Here is a 20,011-nt window from a genome sequence, read left to right on the forward strand (position 1 = left end):
AACTACCATTACAAGCTGTCACGTTCCTTGGAAGTATGCATGAAAAATCTAGACTTCCCCATCACAAGAGAAAGAATTTTCCACCTGTGATATGTGATGCTGATTATATCACTTCCACCTGAAGTGAGTAAATGATCACGGGCAAAACAAAACACAACTTGAAAAGATGCACTTTTCCTGTAGAGCCACTGAGTGTCACCATCACTCCATGGCTTTCCCTGCAATCATTAGCTTCTTTAACAAAACTTCTTGGCTGAAAGATGCTGGAATATCGTAACTTACTGAGAAGCTTGGAGCTGGGAAAGGCTGTACCTAAAATGTGAGCAAGTGATGCTATTGATGAGATGAATTCTGGATTACATTTAAACATAGTGTTAGAAAGATTTCCACAGAGCTTTATGCCAAGAACCTTCTCACATGTTAGCAGATTAGTTTAGCCCTCTTCTCATTTTCCATGTTTGTTCACCTTTGGTAAGTCGTCATATCATTTCCCTTCCTGTGATTATTAACCCAAACTATAGTCCTGCAAATCCTCAACTTCTCTTGTTCTGTCCCCAAACCCCTCTCCTCAATCAGTCCTGACGCCTCTTTATCGTTTCCCTTTGTCTGCATGGATTCCAGAATGTGTTCAGTGAATGTTGCAAATGGGACAAATAGCTCAGTCGTTCACTGAGGGTTGCAAGAGAAGTTTATTCACAGGGATTAAGTCGGCTGGGTTTCCAACCCCTTGTCTTTGTTCCTTTGATCACTCACAGACCTTAAAGAGAGAGAGAAAAGGAGGAGAGATTTTGGTTGGTAGCCTCAAGGCCCTCAGGGAATGAAGTAAGCAGTCTTTACGACCGCAGTTTGCTACCCCCGACTGAAGAAGCACCTCCACATATGCAGCACCGGCTCTCATATACAGACTGCAGCTGCCGTCGCCAGGACAACAGAAAGCTGCGCTCGGCATCATGTGCCCGGAAACGCCTCGAGGGAGGAAGTGACGAGCACTTGGGCGCCCCGCAGACCAACATTAGCAAAAAAAAAAAGAAAAAAAAAGAATAAAAAAAACCCCATACACAAAAAAAAATCCAGGCGGGACCGGCGTGGTGGGAGCACTCGGAGCATCCCCCATCCCCGTGCTGCACTACCAACCCACCACAGCCTCGCAGTGCGCCGAGGCTGCACGGCCGGCCGGACTGTGCAGCGGCTGCTGGAGCCGCCTCGAGGTACCGCCCCCGACCCGCCCTCCCTGAACAACGGCACCAGTGCCCCGCCCCGCCCGGCCCGGCCCGGCCCGGCCCGGCCTGCCCGCGCACGGGGGCGTGTCAGGCGGCGGCGGCTGCGGCGGCGGCGTGGGACTTCGGTATCGTCGGGCCCTCAGGGGGTGTTGACGGGGCTACCGCCGGGCGGGGGGCGGCGCCGCTGCTGCGGGAGCGGCGGCTGCAGGTGAGGCTGGGCCCAGGCGGCCGCGGGTCGTTCCTCGGGGCTGGCGAGGGTGCGCCGCAAGTTGACAGCGCCCGCCGAGCGGCCATTGTCTGCACTACGCCGAGCAGCGGGAGCGGTACTTGGCAGCAAGTTGGTCTCGCAGCGGCGCTCCCGTCTGCCCGGCAGCTGCCGGCCTCGCCGGGCTTCGTGCCTCCTGCCTAGAAACGGGGTCGCGGTTTCACCTCATCCCCTGTCCTCCTCCGCCAGCATGGGTGCCCCCCATCCTTCCCTCCTTCTCTTTCCTTCCCTCTGTCCCTCCTTCCCTACCGGCGTGGCTGCGTTGTATTGTATCGGCGCGTTGCGGTGAGGTGTCTGCAGGCAGCGCACGGGAGCCAGCACACCCTCTGTTGGATGCAACTCGAACTCGCCGAACTTCGCTCCCTGCGCTGCGAAGCCACGCGGGGGCTATGGCCGCGCTCTGCCCATCTCAGCCTTGGTGGGGATGGGGCCAGGCGCTCGTAGTGCTTCACTGTGGCACCGCTCTGCTGGAACAGCTGGAAACCAAGTTACTGGTCCATACGGTTTCCTCTCTCTGCCTGAATAGTTCATGGAACGTGCTGCAGGAAACGGTGGTAGCAGAGTGAGATGTTTTAGTAGTTCTGCCCATATCTCACGGGCAAATCCGCACAAATCTGGTTTGTGAACTGAATCTCCCAAGGATGAGGCTAGAAAAGGAATTACAAGGTTAGATGATACTCTGCAGGTAACAGCTGTGTGCCTGGATGGGGAAAGCATGTAAAATTTGTCTAAATCCTGTGTTGTGTTGAGTGGCTGGAGTAGATGCTCTCCATAATCTGCTGCTGCAGCACTTGAGAAGGACCAGGGGCCTGTAGACAGGCCACCTCTGTCTTGTGTGCTGTAACCAGCAGTGCAGGTTGGGCTCCATCATGTTTGCTTGACTTGTTCCATAAACTTGTTCTGTGTCTTTTTATCACCTTCCTCTGCTGTGTTGTCATCCTTGTCATGGTGTTAATAGGTCTTTGTATTCTTTCTTTCTGCCTTTCAGGGTGCAGTTCCGTGCTAGGTGTGATATTTAGCTATCTAGCTGTTGTTTCAAGGTTAATTTCCAGTGAGGCCATGTTTTTACTGCCATTTATTGTTATTTTCTTTGGGATTTATCAGTTATGCTTGTATAATGGTTTGAATGACTGTTTGGAGTACCTGTCATTTAGTAATTTTTGGTAGATTATTAATCTCTTGGAGCAGATAGTTGAGTCATCTAATAGCTCAGTGATCACTAGACTGACATAAAGAGTGGCTGGAAGATGAGTGTGGAGAGGGGAGGGAGGGTAAAGTGTGGGCTATTCTGTGTGGAAACAGCATGTGTCTGGATTGCATTTACACTATCACAGCCTCCTTAGATGTACTTGCTTGCTGGAAGCAGAACTTACCTCTTTGCTTTTGTGTTTGGAAAGGGTTTTGTTGGCTAATCCTGTTTGTTACCTCTGTTCGGCAGAGGGAGAGCATGCTTGTCATGCACCCAAAGGCCTTTTTGCCTACAGAGAGATCAAATGTTTTTTGATGTCTCTCTTTCCAGAGGTACCAGTGTTTCAGGAGGATTCTCCTTCTGCCAGATCTTGATTATTCATAGATCTAGATCAGCGTGAATCTCAAAAAGATGTGAAATCTTACAAATGGATGATGCTGTGTATTAAGGAAACATAAGCTGATGGAATGGAGCACCAAGTTTGAAGCCAGGTTTCTCTTTCTAGTGCAGCTTCTTAGCTTCAGGTGCTACAGATAAGCTGAACCAACATCTTATTTAGTTACCTTCCCTTCCACACGATTGACAGCTGTAGGGTCACATCTGAGCTACTTCAGCTCATTGATCTCGCCAAAGCCTATGCTTAAAGTGTTTTTTCTTAGAGTTAACGAGTTGTGTCAACTGAAAGGAAGATCTAGTGAGCATCAGAAGTGAAGGATATGCTGGGAGGAATATTGTGAGGGCAGATTGAGAGCGAGCAAGAACAGAGTCTCCTATGGAGAATGACTTGGTGGTCCTGAGGGATGAAAGACATGAGCCAGAAGTGTGCTTGCAACCTGGAAGGTCAACTGTATCCTGGTGTACATTGAAAGAGGGTGGCCAGCAGGACATGGAAGGTGATTGTCTCAGTTTGCTCTGCCCATGTTAGGCCCCACCTGCAGTAATGCATCCAGGCCTTGGGCCTCCAGTGTGAGAAAAATGCAGAGCTGTTGGGTATGTCCAGAGGAGGGCCACAAAGTTGATACGCACCTCTCCTATGAAGAAAGACTTGAGGGAGTTGGACTTGTTCACCCAGGAGAAGAAAAAAGCTCTGAGATCTCATTGTGGCCTTCCATTACTTGAGGGAAGCTTATAAGCAGGAAGGGGAGCAACTTCTTGTACAGTCAGGTAGCGACAGGACAAGGGATAATAACTTTAAAGGAGGGGAGACTTTGATTTGATATTGGAAGATTTATTATTATTATTATTATTATTAGGATTGCTCAGGGAAGTTGTGGGTGCCCCATCTCTGAAGGTGTTCAAAGCCAGGTTGGAGGGGGCCCTGAGCAGCCTAATCTATCAGAATAACTTATGTTGGAGGGGTCTTCAAAGATCACCTAGTTCCGATGCTCCTGCTGTGGGCAGAGTTGCCAGCCACTCACAGACTGATCTAGTGGTTGGCAACCAAGGCCACAGCAGAAGGGAGTGGGGATTGGAACTAGATGATCAATAGGGTAAGGTCCCTTCCAAGCCAAGCCATTCTGTGATACTTTTTGCTGTGCTATTGTGTGTGCAGTTTCACTTTGATTGCCATATTTGTCCTATTCTGTGTGGTACTTCTTTGTCCCACAATCCTTTGAAAATGTCTCTATTTTCTCTCTTCTCAATTACTCTATTTTCAGTTGTCTCCTCCAGAGCTTTTACCTTCTAGGCAGGCTTATCGACCAACTATTTCTATCTGTTACAGAGCTGTGGATGAGGAGAGGATGGTTGAGTTGGTTGCCTGTGGTTGCCTGAAGCAGATAGAGGATGCTAGTATAGGATTAGCAGGGATACACCTAGGCAATCCTTGAGGGCAGAGGTGAAGATGCACAGAGAAGCCAGGATTGGAGCAATATCTACATGCTGGTCAATTAGAGAATTTTGCAGATTTCAAGGAGCTGATTTGGAGCAGCAGTTCCCCTGACTTTTGTCAACCAGTCTCAGTACTGTCAGTGCTATTGTTTTGCTTTAAAGCTATCTGCTGCTCTGAATGTCATTCTGGAGTTTAAAAACTGATGGTGAATATTGTTTCACCTCCTTTTGTGCTGTGCTGGTCATACAGCTTATGTTTCTTGTTGCAAGAAAACCCCTCAATCATGTATTACTTTTCTGCTAAGCCCTTTCTTTTCAGTCTCACTTCTCTTGCTCTTGGTTGATGAATGCCATCTTCAGGCCTTTCTCAGTCCTGCAGGCTGCTGCAACTCATCTTTCTGCTGCTGGAAAATCTCTCTCTCTGCTTGACTCCTTCAGCAGCTTTTGTCTCATAAGCATGGCTAGTGATCCCTTCATCCACTCTGCTTGTAGCTCCATCCATACTTAAAGCAACTCACTACCCCAGATATCAGCTTCCGAACTAATATTTGAGTTGTGATTTGTCAGGAACAATGAGTAGCTGGAAATACCTGTGTTCAAAAAAGAAGGAAATAATTGAGGGAGCAGGTAGGATAATTGTACCCCTTGTGGGACTAGAGGAAGTGGTGATAAGAAGTTGCAAAAGTGCAGTGGCAGACTAGAAGCGCTGCTGATTTTCCACAGCCTTGAGGTAGAAGTAATCAGCTCTGGAACCAAATCTGAATGAGATACAGCTGCTACTTCACTCTACTATCTGTTTAAGAATTCAGTTTGCTGCAGCTTCCAACTGCAGCATGTCAATAAAAATATGAGAATGTGTGTGTTACGTTTCAGACTGGTTATGAAAGACTTAAACTGTGAGCATAATTTCTGGGTTATTTCAGCTTCTGGCATCCCTATACCTCTGTGATGCAGCAAAGCTGTAGGAGAAGCTTGGTACTTGGATATTCCAGTAAAAAGACTGCGTAACACAGTGCGATACAGTTTGGCTCTTTCTTTAACCTGACTTAGTTCCCAATTCTCTCAATTTAGAGCCTGAGTCAATCTCAGCCAAGATTTTTGGATTCTGTCACCATGGAGACTGAGAGTGAACAGAACTCTGGCTCCGCCAGTGGGAGCTCCAGCTCTGGAGGAAGCACCCGTCCTCAGATATCACAGATGTCTCTGTATGAGCGGCAGGCTGTACAGGTGAGGTGCTACTACGTGCTAAGAATAAATGTGAAAGGGTGGTGAGCTCTTTTGTATGCATCTGAGTTATTGTGTCGGGGTGGGACCTTGAAGGGTGTCTTGTTTCTGGATTTAGGAATTTTTGTGCTAGGCCTGACTTTTACTTCATTTTTTTTTTCTAAGTTACCCCTCCAGCCTCTTAATTTACTGTGGTCCAATAGACTCATTTTAGCTCCATTATTCTAGAGCAAGTTGCTCAGTTTGTCACACCATTTCCTTTATATAGACCTTATCCCATAAGTGTCCAGGCTTTTGGCTTGACATGGACACACTGAGTGAATAGGATTTGTCTTGGGCTGCATATGCATAAGTTGCTCCAAAAGTAATGCCTCCTATTATTCCCTTATTTTGCCCTTGCAAAATATAAAATATCACTAAAATGTTTTGTTATTTCTCTGTTAATTTTTTCATATTTTTCTTAAAACATAAAGAGATGAATAAATTCATAAAACTGATGGTATGTTTGACTTTTTTTGCCTATGAAACTAATGCATCAATGGCAGTGGCTGCCATTCTTAGTGAGATCCTAAGGCATTCATCAGAGATTTTTTTAATGAAATTTGACTCTACTTGTACTTCACCCTTGACAATAACGGTTCAAAATATGTGCACTGCCAAAAAGTGATGATGTGAATAAGGTGTGATTGTGAAGTGAAGGATATTTTTCTCTGGTAAGAGAGGGATTATGAAAGTCTGGTGAAGAGACACGATCAGTTGAATATCTGATTGCAGCTCTATACATTCCATTTGAAAATCTGCAGGTAATGTATTTATATTAACTGAAAATGGTCTTGCAAGTGTAAATTGATGTTTTTTTTTTTTTTTACTTTGCAGTCTTGAAACCTATTTTCAAATTCATTTATCAAAAGGGAAAGCATGACTACATATTCTTAGCTGTTTACAGGAGTGTGTTTAGCCAATGTATCAAAATACATACAATTATTTGCCATCACTTGAGTCAGCACTGCACAGTACTGCCCTCTCTGTGTCCCCACTTCAGTTGATGCAATGTTAATAGTCTTTAGCTGTTGCTGAGTGATGAGTGCATGCCTGGGACCACTCTGCCAGGCCACTGCTTTTGTAGCGCAGGGCAGGCTGCATACAGCCTGTGGGTTGGACATGCATGCTTTATCCTATATATTCATGCTGTACTGGAATACTTGTCTGCCTACTGAACTGTGAACACTGCCAGAACTGTTAAAGTTCTGCAGGTGTGCTTTTTGCTGTCTTGGAATATACCTGTGATTGAGTCTTTATCCATTTTGTAGCTTTAATACCTATTTTGATGTTCTAATGTGGCGGCCTTGCTTTATTCTTGGGGACTAGAGATTGTCTCAAGGCTGTTACTTATTTCTTCGTTTTATCTCTCTAATCATGTTTCAAGGGCACACTATTTTTCACAATTGGGTTTTCCTCTTTGTTTAGGCCCTTCAGGCACTCCAGAGACAGCCCAATGCAGCCCAATACTTTCATCAATTTATGCTCCAGCAGCAGCTTAACAGTGCCCAGCTGCACAGCTTGGCTGCTGTCCAGCAGGTGAGTTGTACTGGATCATTCTCTGAGGAAGATGTGGAAATGCTCTACTTGTACACTGAGGTCCTTCTCTGCGTTTCCCTGAACACGTTGTTTGGGGTTAATACAAACAACTAGTAAACCGGGAGGCTCGATGAAAAGATTTGTTTGCTTTTCAGGTACAAAGCAGGGGAAGATAAAATTGCCATATGGGAACTTGTACTACGAAAGCATGTGACTTGCCATTCTACCTCCTTAAGATAAAAGACAGGTGGTTAAATCACCAGGGGATGTTTTAAAACAATCTTAAAGTGAACCATGGATTATTTATCTAAGAATAACTGGTTTAATGTATATGAAACTCTTGCAAGTATTATATTAAACCTTTTTAAGTACTTAAATCTGAATTTTGATACTTGCAGTGGTATCCTTGTAGTGTTAATAACTTGCATGACTTGCCCAGCAAATTGCTATTATTGGCAGGGACTATTTGGGTGTTAACAGAGTGGACTGGGGCATCATCAGAGTTGCAGCACGTAGTATGACAAACTGAGGCAACCATAGGATATGTACTTAATGGTGGATGAATGCAGGTTGTGCGCTTTCAGTGTTTATTTCCACTGCCTGTATTGCACAGAACTAAACTGGTTTGGTGAAAAGGAGGTGCAATGCTGAGTTGTTACACCTGATTTGTAGGGCATGGCAGGGATTTGTAGTAGTTAGACTGTACACTAGTTCTTGAAAATGGGAGAAGATGCTGATGATGAGACTCAGTGTTCATACAAAACTAAATGGACTGAATGAAAATGTTTCTTTTAAGTACTCTTTTCTCTGTCAATCTTTCTTATAGGCTACAATTGCAGCTAGTAGACAGGCCAGCTCACCAAACACCAGCACCCCACAGCAGACTACTACCACACAGGCCTCTGTAAGTAATTGTATATCAAAGCCTTTCTCTGCCCCCTACTCTCCTCTGCCCTTGTTCTTTCTCCTCTTTGTCTTTTAGGAAGGCAGTCAGCCAGGGAAACACAGCTTCTAAGAATGCTGGGAGTCCACAAGATACAGACAACTTTGAGGACTTGGGGTGCTGTCATAATTGGTGGGGGTTGAGGAGCCCAGAGAAGGTTTCTGAGTGGGAGAGGCCTCTTAGCTGGAAAGGTAGTCACTGATCTCTTTTTCCTGAGGCTTTGGGGATATGTTGTCATGGTTTAGAAGAGTATCAGGACTTCCTAGAAGGAAGAGTTTTGAGCAGCTTGGAAGGGAATATTCTTTTCCTTGGCAGAGCTCATTGAATGAGTGGAAGTATGATTTTGTAGTGCATATTGGGAAGCTGTGATTTGTTCAGGGAGTAGGTGAGTTGGTAAGGTAGATTACTTTGTTTTTTCTGGTTTGATTTTTATTTTTCCTTTACAAACTATCAGAGATACTCGGGCTTAGCTTACAAATGAGCTTAGCATCCAGGGCTTTGGCTAATTTAGATTGCATAACCCTTTAAGGCAAGAATTTCTTTCTTCTTGGTTCCCTGCATGATACAGGGAGAATCTGTGAAATATTTCTTCTGCACCCCAGCAAGAGGATTTGTTCTTATTTCTTTTGCCCCCATCACTTCCTATATGATTTGGGACTTTTCTCTGTTTTAAGATCAATCTCGCCACCACATCAGCTGCTCAGCTGATCAGTCGTTCACAGAGTGTGAGTTCTCCCACTGCTACAACTCTGACGCAGTCTGTGCTCCTCGGGAATACCACTTCACCACCTCTCAACCAGTCACAGGCCCAGATGTATCTCCGGGTAAGAGATATGTACACACAACTTGTCCTGACTATAAACTACCCTTCCTGGACACTCTGGTGTTTTGCTCTTTGGAGCTAACAACACTTCTGGACTAACTCAAAATTTAGGGGTGTTGCATTCTGAATTCAGATGGGTAAGGTCTTGTCCATGAAACTGTTTGACTCTGAGCTCAGCTTTAGATGAATTTTGTATTGTGTATTAAGAACCATATTTGTCTCTGCTCTGCATAGATGTTAAAGATTCCATGGCACTTCTCACTAGAGTACAAGTATGAAATATGTTTTCTAGACTTGAATACAGCTCACAAAAATAAAACTACTTTTCATTTTCAATGGAACAGATATATGCTAAATTACTCCCTTCAGCCACTCCACGCAGAGACACAAGTCAGGATTCAAGCACATCTAGGAACATAAATCAATTTGAGCAAATGTCTCATCCTTTTGATCGGTTTGAAGTGCTGCTATATAAAATACATTAGACTTCACTATTATCAATCTCAGGTTTGATTACCTACTAGAAAAATATGTTCTTTGTTTTTGTTGGCATTAGATAAAGATTGTAATCTCCTTTTCAAGTAACCCTAGTCTTGGACGTCTTTTATCTCTGATGCTCAACCAGTCCCAGATATACGTCTCAGAATTAAATTACACTCAAGTCTTTTAGTTAGTCCTGGACAGTCTGTGGGAGTTGACCCAGGCCCATGTTTAATAGCAGAGTATTTGTTTCCATAAGGAAACTACCAGTTTCCTACTCTTGAGGGTTATGTTTACTGTTGCATTACAGGGAGTGCTGGGATTTTTTTTCAAGTGCAACATTACAGCCCTGTGTTGCTCTCTAATCTGCTTGTGGTTCACTGTCTTTCTTTCTCTATTCTCCTTCGTTCCTTTCATTTCACATCACCTGACCCTTCCCCCAACAGCCGCAGCTGGGAAACCTGTTGCAGGTAAACCGGACCTTGGGGCGCAATGTCCCTCTTGCCTCCCAACTCATCCTGATGCCTAATGGGGCCGTGGCTGCTGTCCAGCAGGATGTACCACCCACCCAGTCTCCTGGGGTCCATGCAGACGCAGATCAGGTCAGTGACATCTCCTTCCTAGAGTCCTTCCCTTCCCCTGCACTCTGCCACCTGCTCTCTGGTCTTTTGCTCCAGTCACCAGTGCCTTCAAAGATGGTTGGCTCAGTTTTATCGCCATTCTGTGTCCCTGTAACTAGTGCAGGCAAGATGTGTTCTCTTGCCATCATTTCTCAGTGTTTGCTTTTTGCCTTCAGAAAAAGGATTCATTCCAGCTTAAAATTTCTGAGATGAGACATAACCTGACTCACATCCTCACCGTTGCTTGATTATCCTTGCGTGAAAAGAATTGCTGAGATCTATGTCCATTTTTTTTATTTTTAGTTGGACATTCACTCTGCAAGGAAGAGTCTTTGCCAGTGGTAGTATTCCTTTGTCCAGTTGGTTTGTTGTAAAAATGCTTAAGACTGAACAGGCCACACAACATCTTAGCTCCTGCATTCATCTGCAAATGGAGGTTGCTGTGGTTTCCCATTTTCTTGGTCCTATCCCAATCGTGCTTGGGATTTTCAGTAACTTCATATTTGTCTTATCTGAGGCACTTTTTATGACCAAGTTAACCCCGATCAGACTTGAAAATAACACTGCGTGTGGTAGGGGAGTAAATACAGAACATGGCCATGCCAAAGTACAGAGGAAATAGTGAAAGGCTGCAGAATAGCTGCAGGCATCATAAGTGGAAAGCCCTGCACAGGATAAGAGGCAAGCGGCACAAAAACTGAGAAGGAATTACTGTTTTTTAAAGGGGTAATCTCAGCATGTTTAACAGCCATGCAAATGTGAATCCTAGCAATGCAAGGGCAAGACAGGTCTGAAGGCTATTGCATGCCTCAGACAGAATGGTGGTGTTCTCAAGTGGTGTTCAGAAAGTGCCACGAGATCTTTAACTTCCATCAGAGATGGAGAAAAACGGAGTTCAGGTTTGTATGTTTCCTGGGAATGGTTGCAGCTGAGCTTTATCCTGCAGTGTTAGCCAGCTCCACATGTGAGATTTAAAGCATTGACTCAGCCTGCATCCCAGTAGAGTTGCTTATGCATTCTCTTGTTCTCTACTGTTCTTAGACTTTTAGGAAGTAATGTGCATAAAACAAACAGACTGTATTTTGTATGTGTGTTTCTAGGTTCAGAACTTGGCTGTGAGGAGCCAGCAGACCTCAGCCACTAATGCCCAGCTCCAAGGCTCTGCTCAGAAGGTGGCTCTACCAGGAAACTCCCAGGCTTCAGGCCTACCACAGGCCACAAGTACAGGCCAGACTGTGGCAGTGGCTCCAGCCTCTTCTGGCAGCACGGGCCAGTCTCTCAACTTGAGCCAAGGGGCAGCAGGCAGTAATGGTGTCTCTGGGGGTGTGGTTGCAAGTAGTGGGAGCCAGAATTCTGCAGCATTGAGCCAGACAGCCTCTGCAGGTGCCGCCAGCAGCTGCCAACGGAAAGGCACAGGAGTGGTTCAGCCACTACCAGTAGCAGCTGCCCAGGCAGTGACTGTCAGCCAGGGAAGCCAAACAGAGTCAGACAGTGTATCCACAAAGAAGGGTGAAACGGACAGTGGTGGACAGCAGACTGTGGGCATGAACCTTACCAGGACAGCTACGCCAGCACCCAGCCAGACATTGATTAGTTCAGGTAAGCGGTGCTCTCTTCCTTCTCTTTGAATTACCTGGGCTTTTGTGAGAATGCCATTTGAAAGTCCAGCAGTGAGAGGTTCCCCAGCATGCATCTCAGCTTCAGTGCTCCCACGGGCTGTTCTTCTGGGATTATCCTGCTCTGTAAATGACAGAAGTTTATCTCAGCCCATTCAGTTCTCACAGTCCTCTACCAGTAAGCTATAGTCATTTTGGAGTTATTTTACAGAATCAGACCAGTACAGTGGCTACTTACTTTTTCTTGTTCCCAGCTGTGCTATTGGTAACCTTTGTTCTCTCTTCTTGTTTGGTTCTGTGTTTGTATATAGCTACGTATACACAGATTCAGCCACATTCACTGATCCAGCAGCAGCAGCAGATCCACCTGCAGAAGCAGGTGGTGATCCAGCAGCAGATTGCCATTCATCACCAGCAGCAGTTCCAGCACCGCCAGTCCCAGCTCCTCCACACAGCCACCCATCTCCAGCTGGCTCAGCAACAGCAACAGTCATCATCTTTGACCCAGCAGCAGCAAGCTCAGCCTCCACAGCAGCAGGCTCCACCTCAAAACCAACAGCAGACTCAGACCCTTGTGGTGCAACCTATTTTACAGACCCAGCCGCAGTCTGTTCAACTCCAGCATGACAGTCCTGGCCAGCCAGCCACCAAATCACCTGTTCCAATTCAGTCAAAGTCTATGGTCACCTCCATCAAACCACCTCAGCTTGGGCCTGCCAAAATGTCAGCAGCACAGCAGCCTCCACCACACATCCCTGTGCAGGTGGTGGGTACTCGGCAGCAGGGCTCAGGTCAAGCCCAAGCACTGGGTCTAGCTCAGATTGCTGCGGCAGTGCCGACTTCCCGGGGAATGCCAGCTGTGGTCCAGTCTGTTTCCCAAGCCCATGCTCCTTCCCCACCTTCTTCAGCTCCAGTATCCTCACAGGAAACTCCTCCTCTCACTACAGGGGTGAATTTGGCACAAGTTCAAGGTACAGCCCACATGGTGAAGAATCCTGCCTCCTCTCCAGTTGTGGCTCAGATGCCAGCAGCGTTCTACATGCAGTCTCTCCAGTTGCCAGTAAGTCAAGAGAGAGAATACCATATGGATTCTTTGCTCAGTCCAAGGACGGTAATTGTATTCTAACCCTGGGTCAGTGGGATGGGAGGAACAAGAAGTTTGAATTAGGGAATGTGTATGGAGACTTTACCTCTCAAAAATGCAAATTCCTGTCCAGCTCTTGGGGTTACTGAGCACAAGCATTTCTCTTTCACATGATCATTCATTCAGAGTCTTGCATGAAATAAATGGGTGAGACTCGGACCCTCACTTGAAACAGGGTAGGTCTCCACATTACATACTAAATATCCTATTTAACAACAATTGGCCTCTTCATTGTTTCTCTCAGGAGAGAGAAGGCGGCTGTGTGGGCCATGAAGACTGAACTTCCCTCTCCCTACTAGGTGTGGATATCTCCAGGTCAGAGAAACCTTGATGTGTGGTGTCAGCCACACAGGTAGAGCTGGCTCTAGGCCTCAGAGGATTCCCTAGCAACAGGCTATGCAGAGGTAAACAAAGATGGCTCCTGTTCCACAGGCCTCTCTCATGCTGCTCTGAATTGTCCAACTAGGACCTACCTGACTAACTCCCTAGTACATCAACACTTTCCCAGCTCAGATATCCTCAGCTGGTTGCTGTGACTATACTTTTTAGTGGGGCTTCACTTGTATATTCAGGGACAGAATGTGCTGGTTTGTTTCTAAACTCTGACTGCTTCTTCAGGAAGTTATCACAGGATTTGTCTGATTTTTAGATTTGGGGGGACAACTCTGCTGTCATCCAACGTGTTTCCACAAGTGTTTTGACAGTTTTTTCATTGGAGCTGATCAGATGCAGACAAAAGCTTACTTGGAAACTGCTGAGTGACTGCTTTCTTACTGAAATAATACCTTTATGTTCTCACAGTGTCTTGGTATTATATGAGTGTATCAATGTATCAGCTAAGATTCTAGATCTTAATCACAGTAGTCTGACAGTGAGTCTTGAAGATGACAGTCTTTTGAAAGTTTGGCTCTGTTGTAGACAAGCACTCTCAAATAAAGATATGTACTCTGAGGGAGCTGGAGGCATTTCCAGGGTTCGAACCAGACTGGAGATAAGTACGATGGACCAGGGTCTATCTTTGCATTGCCTTCAGTCTGTGTTGTTTTCTGCTTTGTGGCTCTTCTCTTTGCTTACGTGTTCCGTTTTATTCATGCAGGGCAAGTCTCAGAGCTTAGCAATAAAGCGCAAGGCCGAGTCAGAGGAGGAGAAGGAGGTATCAGCCAGTGTCACTGCACTAATGCCTGCCAGGTCCTCTCCTGTGACAGATAGCCCCAAAAATGTGGAGGAAAAGAATGGCCTTGGAGGTGAGGTACAAAAGAGAGCTCTGTTTTATGTGTGCTAATAATCTGATCTCATATTCCATGTAAAGTAGGTAGAGCAATAGTAATGCTGACTCTTGGGCTGTTAACGTTCTAGATAAATCTGATCCTGCTGCTACTGCAACCCCAAATGCCACCTCAAGTGAAGGAGCATCAGTCACTTCCACCTCTGTTCCCACTGCAAACCTGGCAATGGTATCACGACAGATGGGAGACTCCAAACCTCCACAAGCCATTGTTAAGCCCCAGATCCTCACACACATAATTGAGGGCTTTGTAATCCAGGAAGGAGCAGAGCCCTTTCCGGTAAGAACCTACTGCTGCAAGGGAAAGACATCTCTTAGAAGGGCAGTGGACATCCGTCTTTCAACAGGACTTTATTTCCCCATGTTCCAAGTCAGCTTTCTTACCTTGAAACACAGAAGTGAGGAAGGCAATGGAAGCTGGTTTCATGCATGATCGAGGTATCAAGAGTTGTTATTAGAGAACAGATTGGAGAGAGTAACATAAGAGTGATGGGAACTATTTTCCCCAGTAGCTCCCAAAGCAATAAATACTTTGGGAATTCTAAGAAGTTTCTTCTGTCTGATTTTTAGTGAGGGGAAGACGCACTGCATGCATTTTGAACAGGTAGCAAGTGAAGTTTAAGCAAATAAGGGGCAGTAAGTCACATGGATAGGATATTCAAGGGAGACAGTACTTGTTGATTGATAGTTGAAAGAACTGACAGATCTGAGAGTCAGGAAGAAGTAATAACTTTGTGCAGTATCTCTCCTTCACCAGTAGGCAGAGGGATTCGTTTGAGTCATAAGGTGTGAGAAACTTATGCCTTGAAAGGGGGTGGTGGACACAGAGACTCTGTTACTGATGGACCCAATGCTTTCTCTTCCTGCCTAGGTGGGTTGCTCTCAGCTGCTAAAAGAATCTGAGAAACCTTTGCAGGGAGGGGCTCCTTCTGGCCAGGGTGAAAACCTGTCCAGCAATTCTCCAGGAGGGGACAGTACTTCTATGGGTAAGTTTCAGTGTCAGAACACATAGGTAGAGGTACTGAAAATTTCTTCTAATACTTCATTATTTACTTCATACATCATAGACTTGTCTTTCTTCCTGCCATCCTGCTAACTCCTTAGAGACTCAAGCTACAGACCCAGGGTCTCTTTTTTTCAAGTGCCAAAAAACATTACCTCTTTTTAATGCAATGTTAGTATGTAACATGTTAGCACATGTTAGTTGTAAGCAGAATCTGAACTGTACCTGTTATGACTTAAGGCTGTAAAGGATGTTTGGACACAGCAGAGAGAGCCTTGTAGGATATGAAGGATTTGTTATTTCTTGTTAAGTGAACAGGTACTGTCAAGAAGTACACAACCCTGTTCAGTGTCTTGGGGTCCTAATTAGTGGAGCTTCTACCTCTCCCCAAGCTAATTGTTCAGTAGTTTCAAAAGAGTGCTCAGAGAAGAGTAGCAGGATGAGGAATCTTTACATGTGATTTGTTTCAGTTCAAATAATCAAGTGGTGTGCATCTCTGTGTCTCACTAGAGCTTGATAAGAAGGCAAACTTGCTGAAGTGTGAATACTGTGGGAAGTATGCCCCAGCTACTCAGTTCCGTGGTTCCAAGAGGTTTTGTTCCATGACCTGCGCTAAAAGGTAATAGTAAGACATCACCTCTTTTTCTTGTAAGTATATGTTCTCTGAAATTGGGCATTTGCCCTTTTTCCAGGTAGTGTACAGTATTTAAGTACATCTCATTCTCCCTTCATGGGATGCGGTGACCACACAGATCCTTTAGGATTGGACATGTTTATGATTTGTGAGTACCTCCTCTAGGTCTGGAGAGGAGGCAAATGTTGTGTTGAGTATAAGCAGGATTTTTTACTTAGAAAATCAGATGGGAAGTGGGAACTTTTTGGGCTCCAGAGAACCTCTGTTCAGTTGAATATACATTTGGCTGACTAAATGAACGCATACTGATAGCTGTCTGCTGTACTGATACTAGACAAAGACTCAAGGGAGCACTGGGAGAAAAACCTGGGAAGAAGTTCAACTAGTTATTGCTGCCTCCTGTCAATAGCAGAGTACTTGTTATAGGTTGTTTTTTCCCTTAAGGGAATGACTTAATTGACCTTTCAGATGTTAGATCAAGACTTTGGTATACAAATATTGCTTGTGTCGCAAGTCTGGACTGGTTTATTCTAGGGAGAGTTCTTAGGAGGAAGAACAGAATTTGATGGTAAAGATGAGTTTCATCCCCATCTAGAGGAAGGAGAAGCAGCAATTTAGTTAATCGCTGTTTCCTAATTGCTGCTCTGCTTCTGCTTATTTGAGGTACAATGTCAGCTGCAGCCATCAGTTTCGGCTGCAGAGAAAGAAGATGAAAGAACTCCAGGAAGCTAACTATGCTCGAGTGCGCCGACGGGGATCACGGCGCAGCAGCTCTGAAATTACTCGAACAAAGATCCAGGGCAAGCGTCACAGGGTAAGGCCATAGTCTTGTCTGCTTCTGTCAGGCTGGACAGTGTTGCTGTGGACAAAGTTGCTGCTGCTAGAGTCACCAGCTTCTCATAGTGTATGTAGTTAGAGGTTGGTCACAAGCTGTGTCCCTCAGGGGTTGGTCTTAGGACCGGCACTCTTCAGCATCTTTATCAGTGACATAGACGATGGCATCAAGTGCACCCTAAGCAAGTTTGCAGATGACACCAAGCTGAGCGGTGCAGTTGATACACTGGAAAGAAGGGAAGCCACCCAGAGGGACCTGGACAGTCTGGAGAAGTGGGCCCACGAAAACCTGATTAGATTCAACATGGCCAAGTGCAGGGTGCTACACTTGGGCAGGGAAATTCTGGGTATTTATACAAACTGTGAGAAGAACCCATTGAGAACAGCCCTGTGGAGGAGGACTTGGGGGTCCTGGTGGACGAGAAGCTGAACATGAGCCAGCCGTGTGTGCTTGCAGCCCAGAAGGGCAACTGTGTGCTGGGCTGCATTAAAGGAGTGGCCAGCAGGGAGAGGAAGGTGATTGTCACCCTCTACTCAGCTCTTGCGAGGCCCCATCTGGAGTACTGTGTCCAGGCTTGGAGCCTCTGGCACAAGAAAAAACAGTTAATAACTGTGAATGTATTTATTCTTCATTAAAACAAAAGCAGCAAAAACCAAACAAAAACCTTATGTTTTCTTTCTTTTTCATGGGCTTATAGGGCCAGGAGGATTCAAGCCGAGGTTCTGATAACTCTAGCTATGATGAAGCTTTGTCTCCTACATCTCCAGGACCTCTGTCAGTAAGGTCTGGCCATGGAGAGCGAGACCTGGCTAACTCCAGTATGGCCCCACCTACCCCAGACCTACATGGTATCAACCCTGTCTTCCTGTCCAGCAATCCCAGTCGTTGGAGCGTGGAGGAAGTGTATGAGTTCATTGCATCGTTGCAAGGTGAAGCTATGGTCCATTCTTGTAGTTCTGTGATCCAATAGCATGGGGAAATTTGTTGACTCTCTTTTTGGAAATCTTTGAGAGTGACATGTTGTGCTTTCAAACTGTACGTGTTTCTGGAGTAGGTCACGGAAATGGATGAGTTGTATTCCTCTGCAAGTGAGATGGGGAATTGGGACTGTCCATGGTTGTTTCTTAGTTCTGTTTCTTTGTTTTCACAGGATGCCAGGAGATTGCTGAAGAGTTTCGGTCACAGGAAATAGATGGCCAGGCCCTGTTGCTTTTGAAGGAGGAACATCTCATGAGTGCTATGAACATCAAGCTAGGACCTGCTCTCAAGATATGTGCCAAGATCAATGTCCTCAAGGAGACCTAGCAGCTCTGAAGCCAGCGGTTTCAGTTTTGCTCTGACCCCAGAGCAGCTGCCAGCTTTGAAACACTCTGTTGGGGCAAGGAATGGGACGATCCCATGTGGTCCTGCATTCAAGAATGAAAAGGAATTTAACTGCCTGAAACTGCCATGCACAAGCCCATGTCTTGGTCTTTTAATGGTGCTATAACAAGGGAGGAAAATTCCCACCTGGGGCCTTTGAAACTTCCTTCCTTCTTTGAATATGCCTCTCATATACCACATTAAGAAGAGAAGGATACATCTTTCTGTTTTAGCAGCCTTGTAAAGGGGATGTGCCCTTGCCCCTTTTTGCAGCAGCAGATTTGCTGGATCTTGGTTATGTTGGAACCTGAGGTACAGGAAATTCCTGCCCTGTATGGTTTTGGGAGCAGCTGTGTTTGGGGCATTTAAAAAGGTCCAAGTGGCAGAGGGTGGGTATTCAAGAACTAAAGCAAAAGGAGCTGCTTCTGTTATAGCCTAGATATTTTTTGAACTGTGTTTAATAGCCATTCCAGCACACCTATCAAACTCAAAGGCCCATGGCATTAGGAGCTACCTTACCTTAGCTTTATTGTCTCCTGTAAAGACACAAATTGAAAACAAGGTATTTTGGCAGCTATTCACTCCAGATGCCCGTCTTTGAAGCTGAAGAGGATTTATCATGAGTACTTATGACAAGGTGATGGGAAAATCTAAGTGGGAGGAGGGGGGTTGTCTTACATTAGAAAACCCTTCACCACTTGGTGTCATCAGTGTAATAGGGTATAATTTACAGATCCAAAGCAGTCTCCAGAAGTGCCAAGGCTCTTCATAAAAACAAACAAACAAACAAAAACAGCTTGAAATTTTGGTTCATATATTTTTTTTTTTGTTAGGTTTGTTTTCTGTTCTTTTATCAGTTTGTATTATTTTTGTCTGTCTTCATTATCCTCAGGAGAGCTTATGGGACAAAGTTGAAGCTGGCAGGATTGTATATCCTGCCTCAGGCTCTTTTGTTTTTAATTGATGTTGTAAAACAAATACTTCTCTTCTTCAGTATATATATATATACATATATATATAAATCAAGAAAAAAAAACCACAACACTCCAACAACTGAATTTAGATTATTTTTAAATCCAATTTCCTCCTAAAGGATACAGTTCTGTTTAGAGGCCAATCCCCTGCCAATCAGCTCCCACAGGTTTTGTAAAGACCAAATTCTGCAGGTTTTCTTTTAAGCAGTTTGCCAAAGATGAAAAAGTGTGCAGTTCTCTTCCAGAAGCACCTTCGCTTTTAAAATAAGAAACCAAAATCTGGAAGAAATTAAACAAAGCATGAAGAGGTAAGTGTCCCCTACAGCCAAATACCTGAAAGCAAGACTAAGCCGTTTGTCTCAGTTTTTTTATATTCAGAAGTTTTGAGTGCATATTTGTTTGAGTGAAACATTAGACTGTTCTATGTGGAAGGCACCTACTGTTGCAGGAGAGTTGTGGCATAAGAGGAGGCTTAATGGTGCAGGTAAGGAACCATCAGAGATCTTTGTAACACTCTCTGTATTGACCCACCTCATAAGAAGAGGGGAAGTGCTTAGGAGACGCTAAAGCATAGTATCAACTTTCCAGTTCTAACGGAAGTGTTGAGTCTGAATTTATTTTTAATGACATCTTCATTCTTGTGAGAGAAGGATTCTAAGCCTTCTTGAATCGAAATAGATCCAAAGGATGTTACCAGTTCTTGCACCTTGAAAACACTCTTTAGTCCAATGAAAACTGAGGGGGCAAAAAAGGCAGAGGCGAGCACTTCTAATGGCAAAGGGGGGTAGCCTTTAAACCATTTTATTAGCAGGCTGGGTTTGGCAAAACTTGTTTACTTTAGCTTTTGGCAGGGTAGGCAGGCAGTATTTGCTGCTTTTGAGGCCTAGATTAACTTCAGTCACAACGAAAGGTTTCATTTCTTTATGTTATGTTCAGTGTTCTTAATAAAAATTGTTCAGGTTTTAAAGGTCTGGCTACTCTTTAAA

The 20,011-nt window shown here is 45.0% G+C and overlaps 1 protein-coding gene across 4 annotated transcripts; it reads left to right on the top strand.

The window, feature by feature from the left end:
* The first annotated feature begins 1,121 nt into the window (after positions 1-1,121).
* Positions 1,122-19,992, top strand: PHC1 (polyhomeotic homolog 1). 4 transcript variants are annotated; one of them, XM_015872190.2, is made up of 15 exons: positions 1,122-1,208; positions 5,576-5,731; positions 7,196-7,306; positions 8,133-8,210; positions 8,924-9,073; positions 9,999-10,154; positions 11,273-11,771; positions 12,100-12,848; positions 14,029-14,176; positions 14,289-14,497; positions 15,089-15,203; positions 15,731-15,839; positions 16,518-16,668; positions 17,387-17,618; positions 17,840-19,992. In XM_015872190.2, the coding sequence occupies exons 2-15, from the start codon at positions 5,618-5,620 to the stop codon at positions 17,992-17,994; spliced, it is 2,976 nt and encodes a 991-aa protein (XP_015727676.1). In that variant the 5' UTR covers positions 1,122-1,208; positions 5,576-5,617; the 3' UTR covers positions 17,995-19,992. The 4 variants fall into 4 exon arrangements, with proteins under 4 accessions (XP_015727676.1, XP_015727669.1, XP_015727684.1 ...); XM_015872183.2 differs by lacking the exon at positions 1,122-1,208 and adding an exon at positions 1,243-1,428 and having other exon boundaries at positions 17,840-18,632; XM_015872198.1 differs by lacking the exons at positions 1,122-1,208; positions 9,999-10,154 and adding an exon at positions 1,300-1,428.
* Positions 19,993-20,011: the final 19 nt, after the last annotated feature.

Source organism: Coturnix japonica, chromosome 1, assembly GCF_001577835.2.
Source record: "Coturnix japonica isolate 7356 chromosome 1, Coturnix japonica 2.1, whole genome shotgun sequence".
NCBI classification, from domain to species: domain Eukaryota; kingdom Metazoa; phylum Chordata; class Aves; order Galliformes; family Phasianidae; genus Coturnix; species Coturnix japonica.

Coding starts and splice junctions, on each gene's coding strand:
- PHC1 (XM_015872190.2), top strand. CDS start 5,618: ATGGAGACTGAGAGTGAACAGAACTCTGGCTCCGCCAGTGGGAGCTCC. Junction 14,177..14,288: donor GGAAAAGAATGGCCTTGGAG/GTGAGGTACAAA, acceptor TTAACGTTCTAG/ATAAATCTGATCCTGCTGCT. Junction 17,619..17,839: donor GTTCATTGCATCGTTGCAAG/GTGAAGCTATGG, acceptor TTGTTTTCACAG/GATGCCAGGAGATTGCTGAA.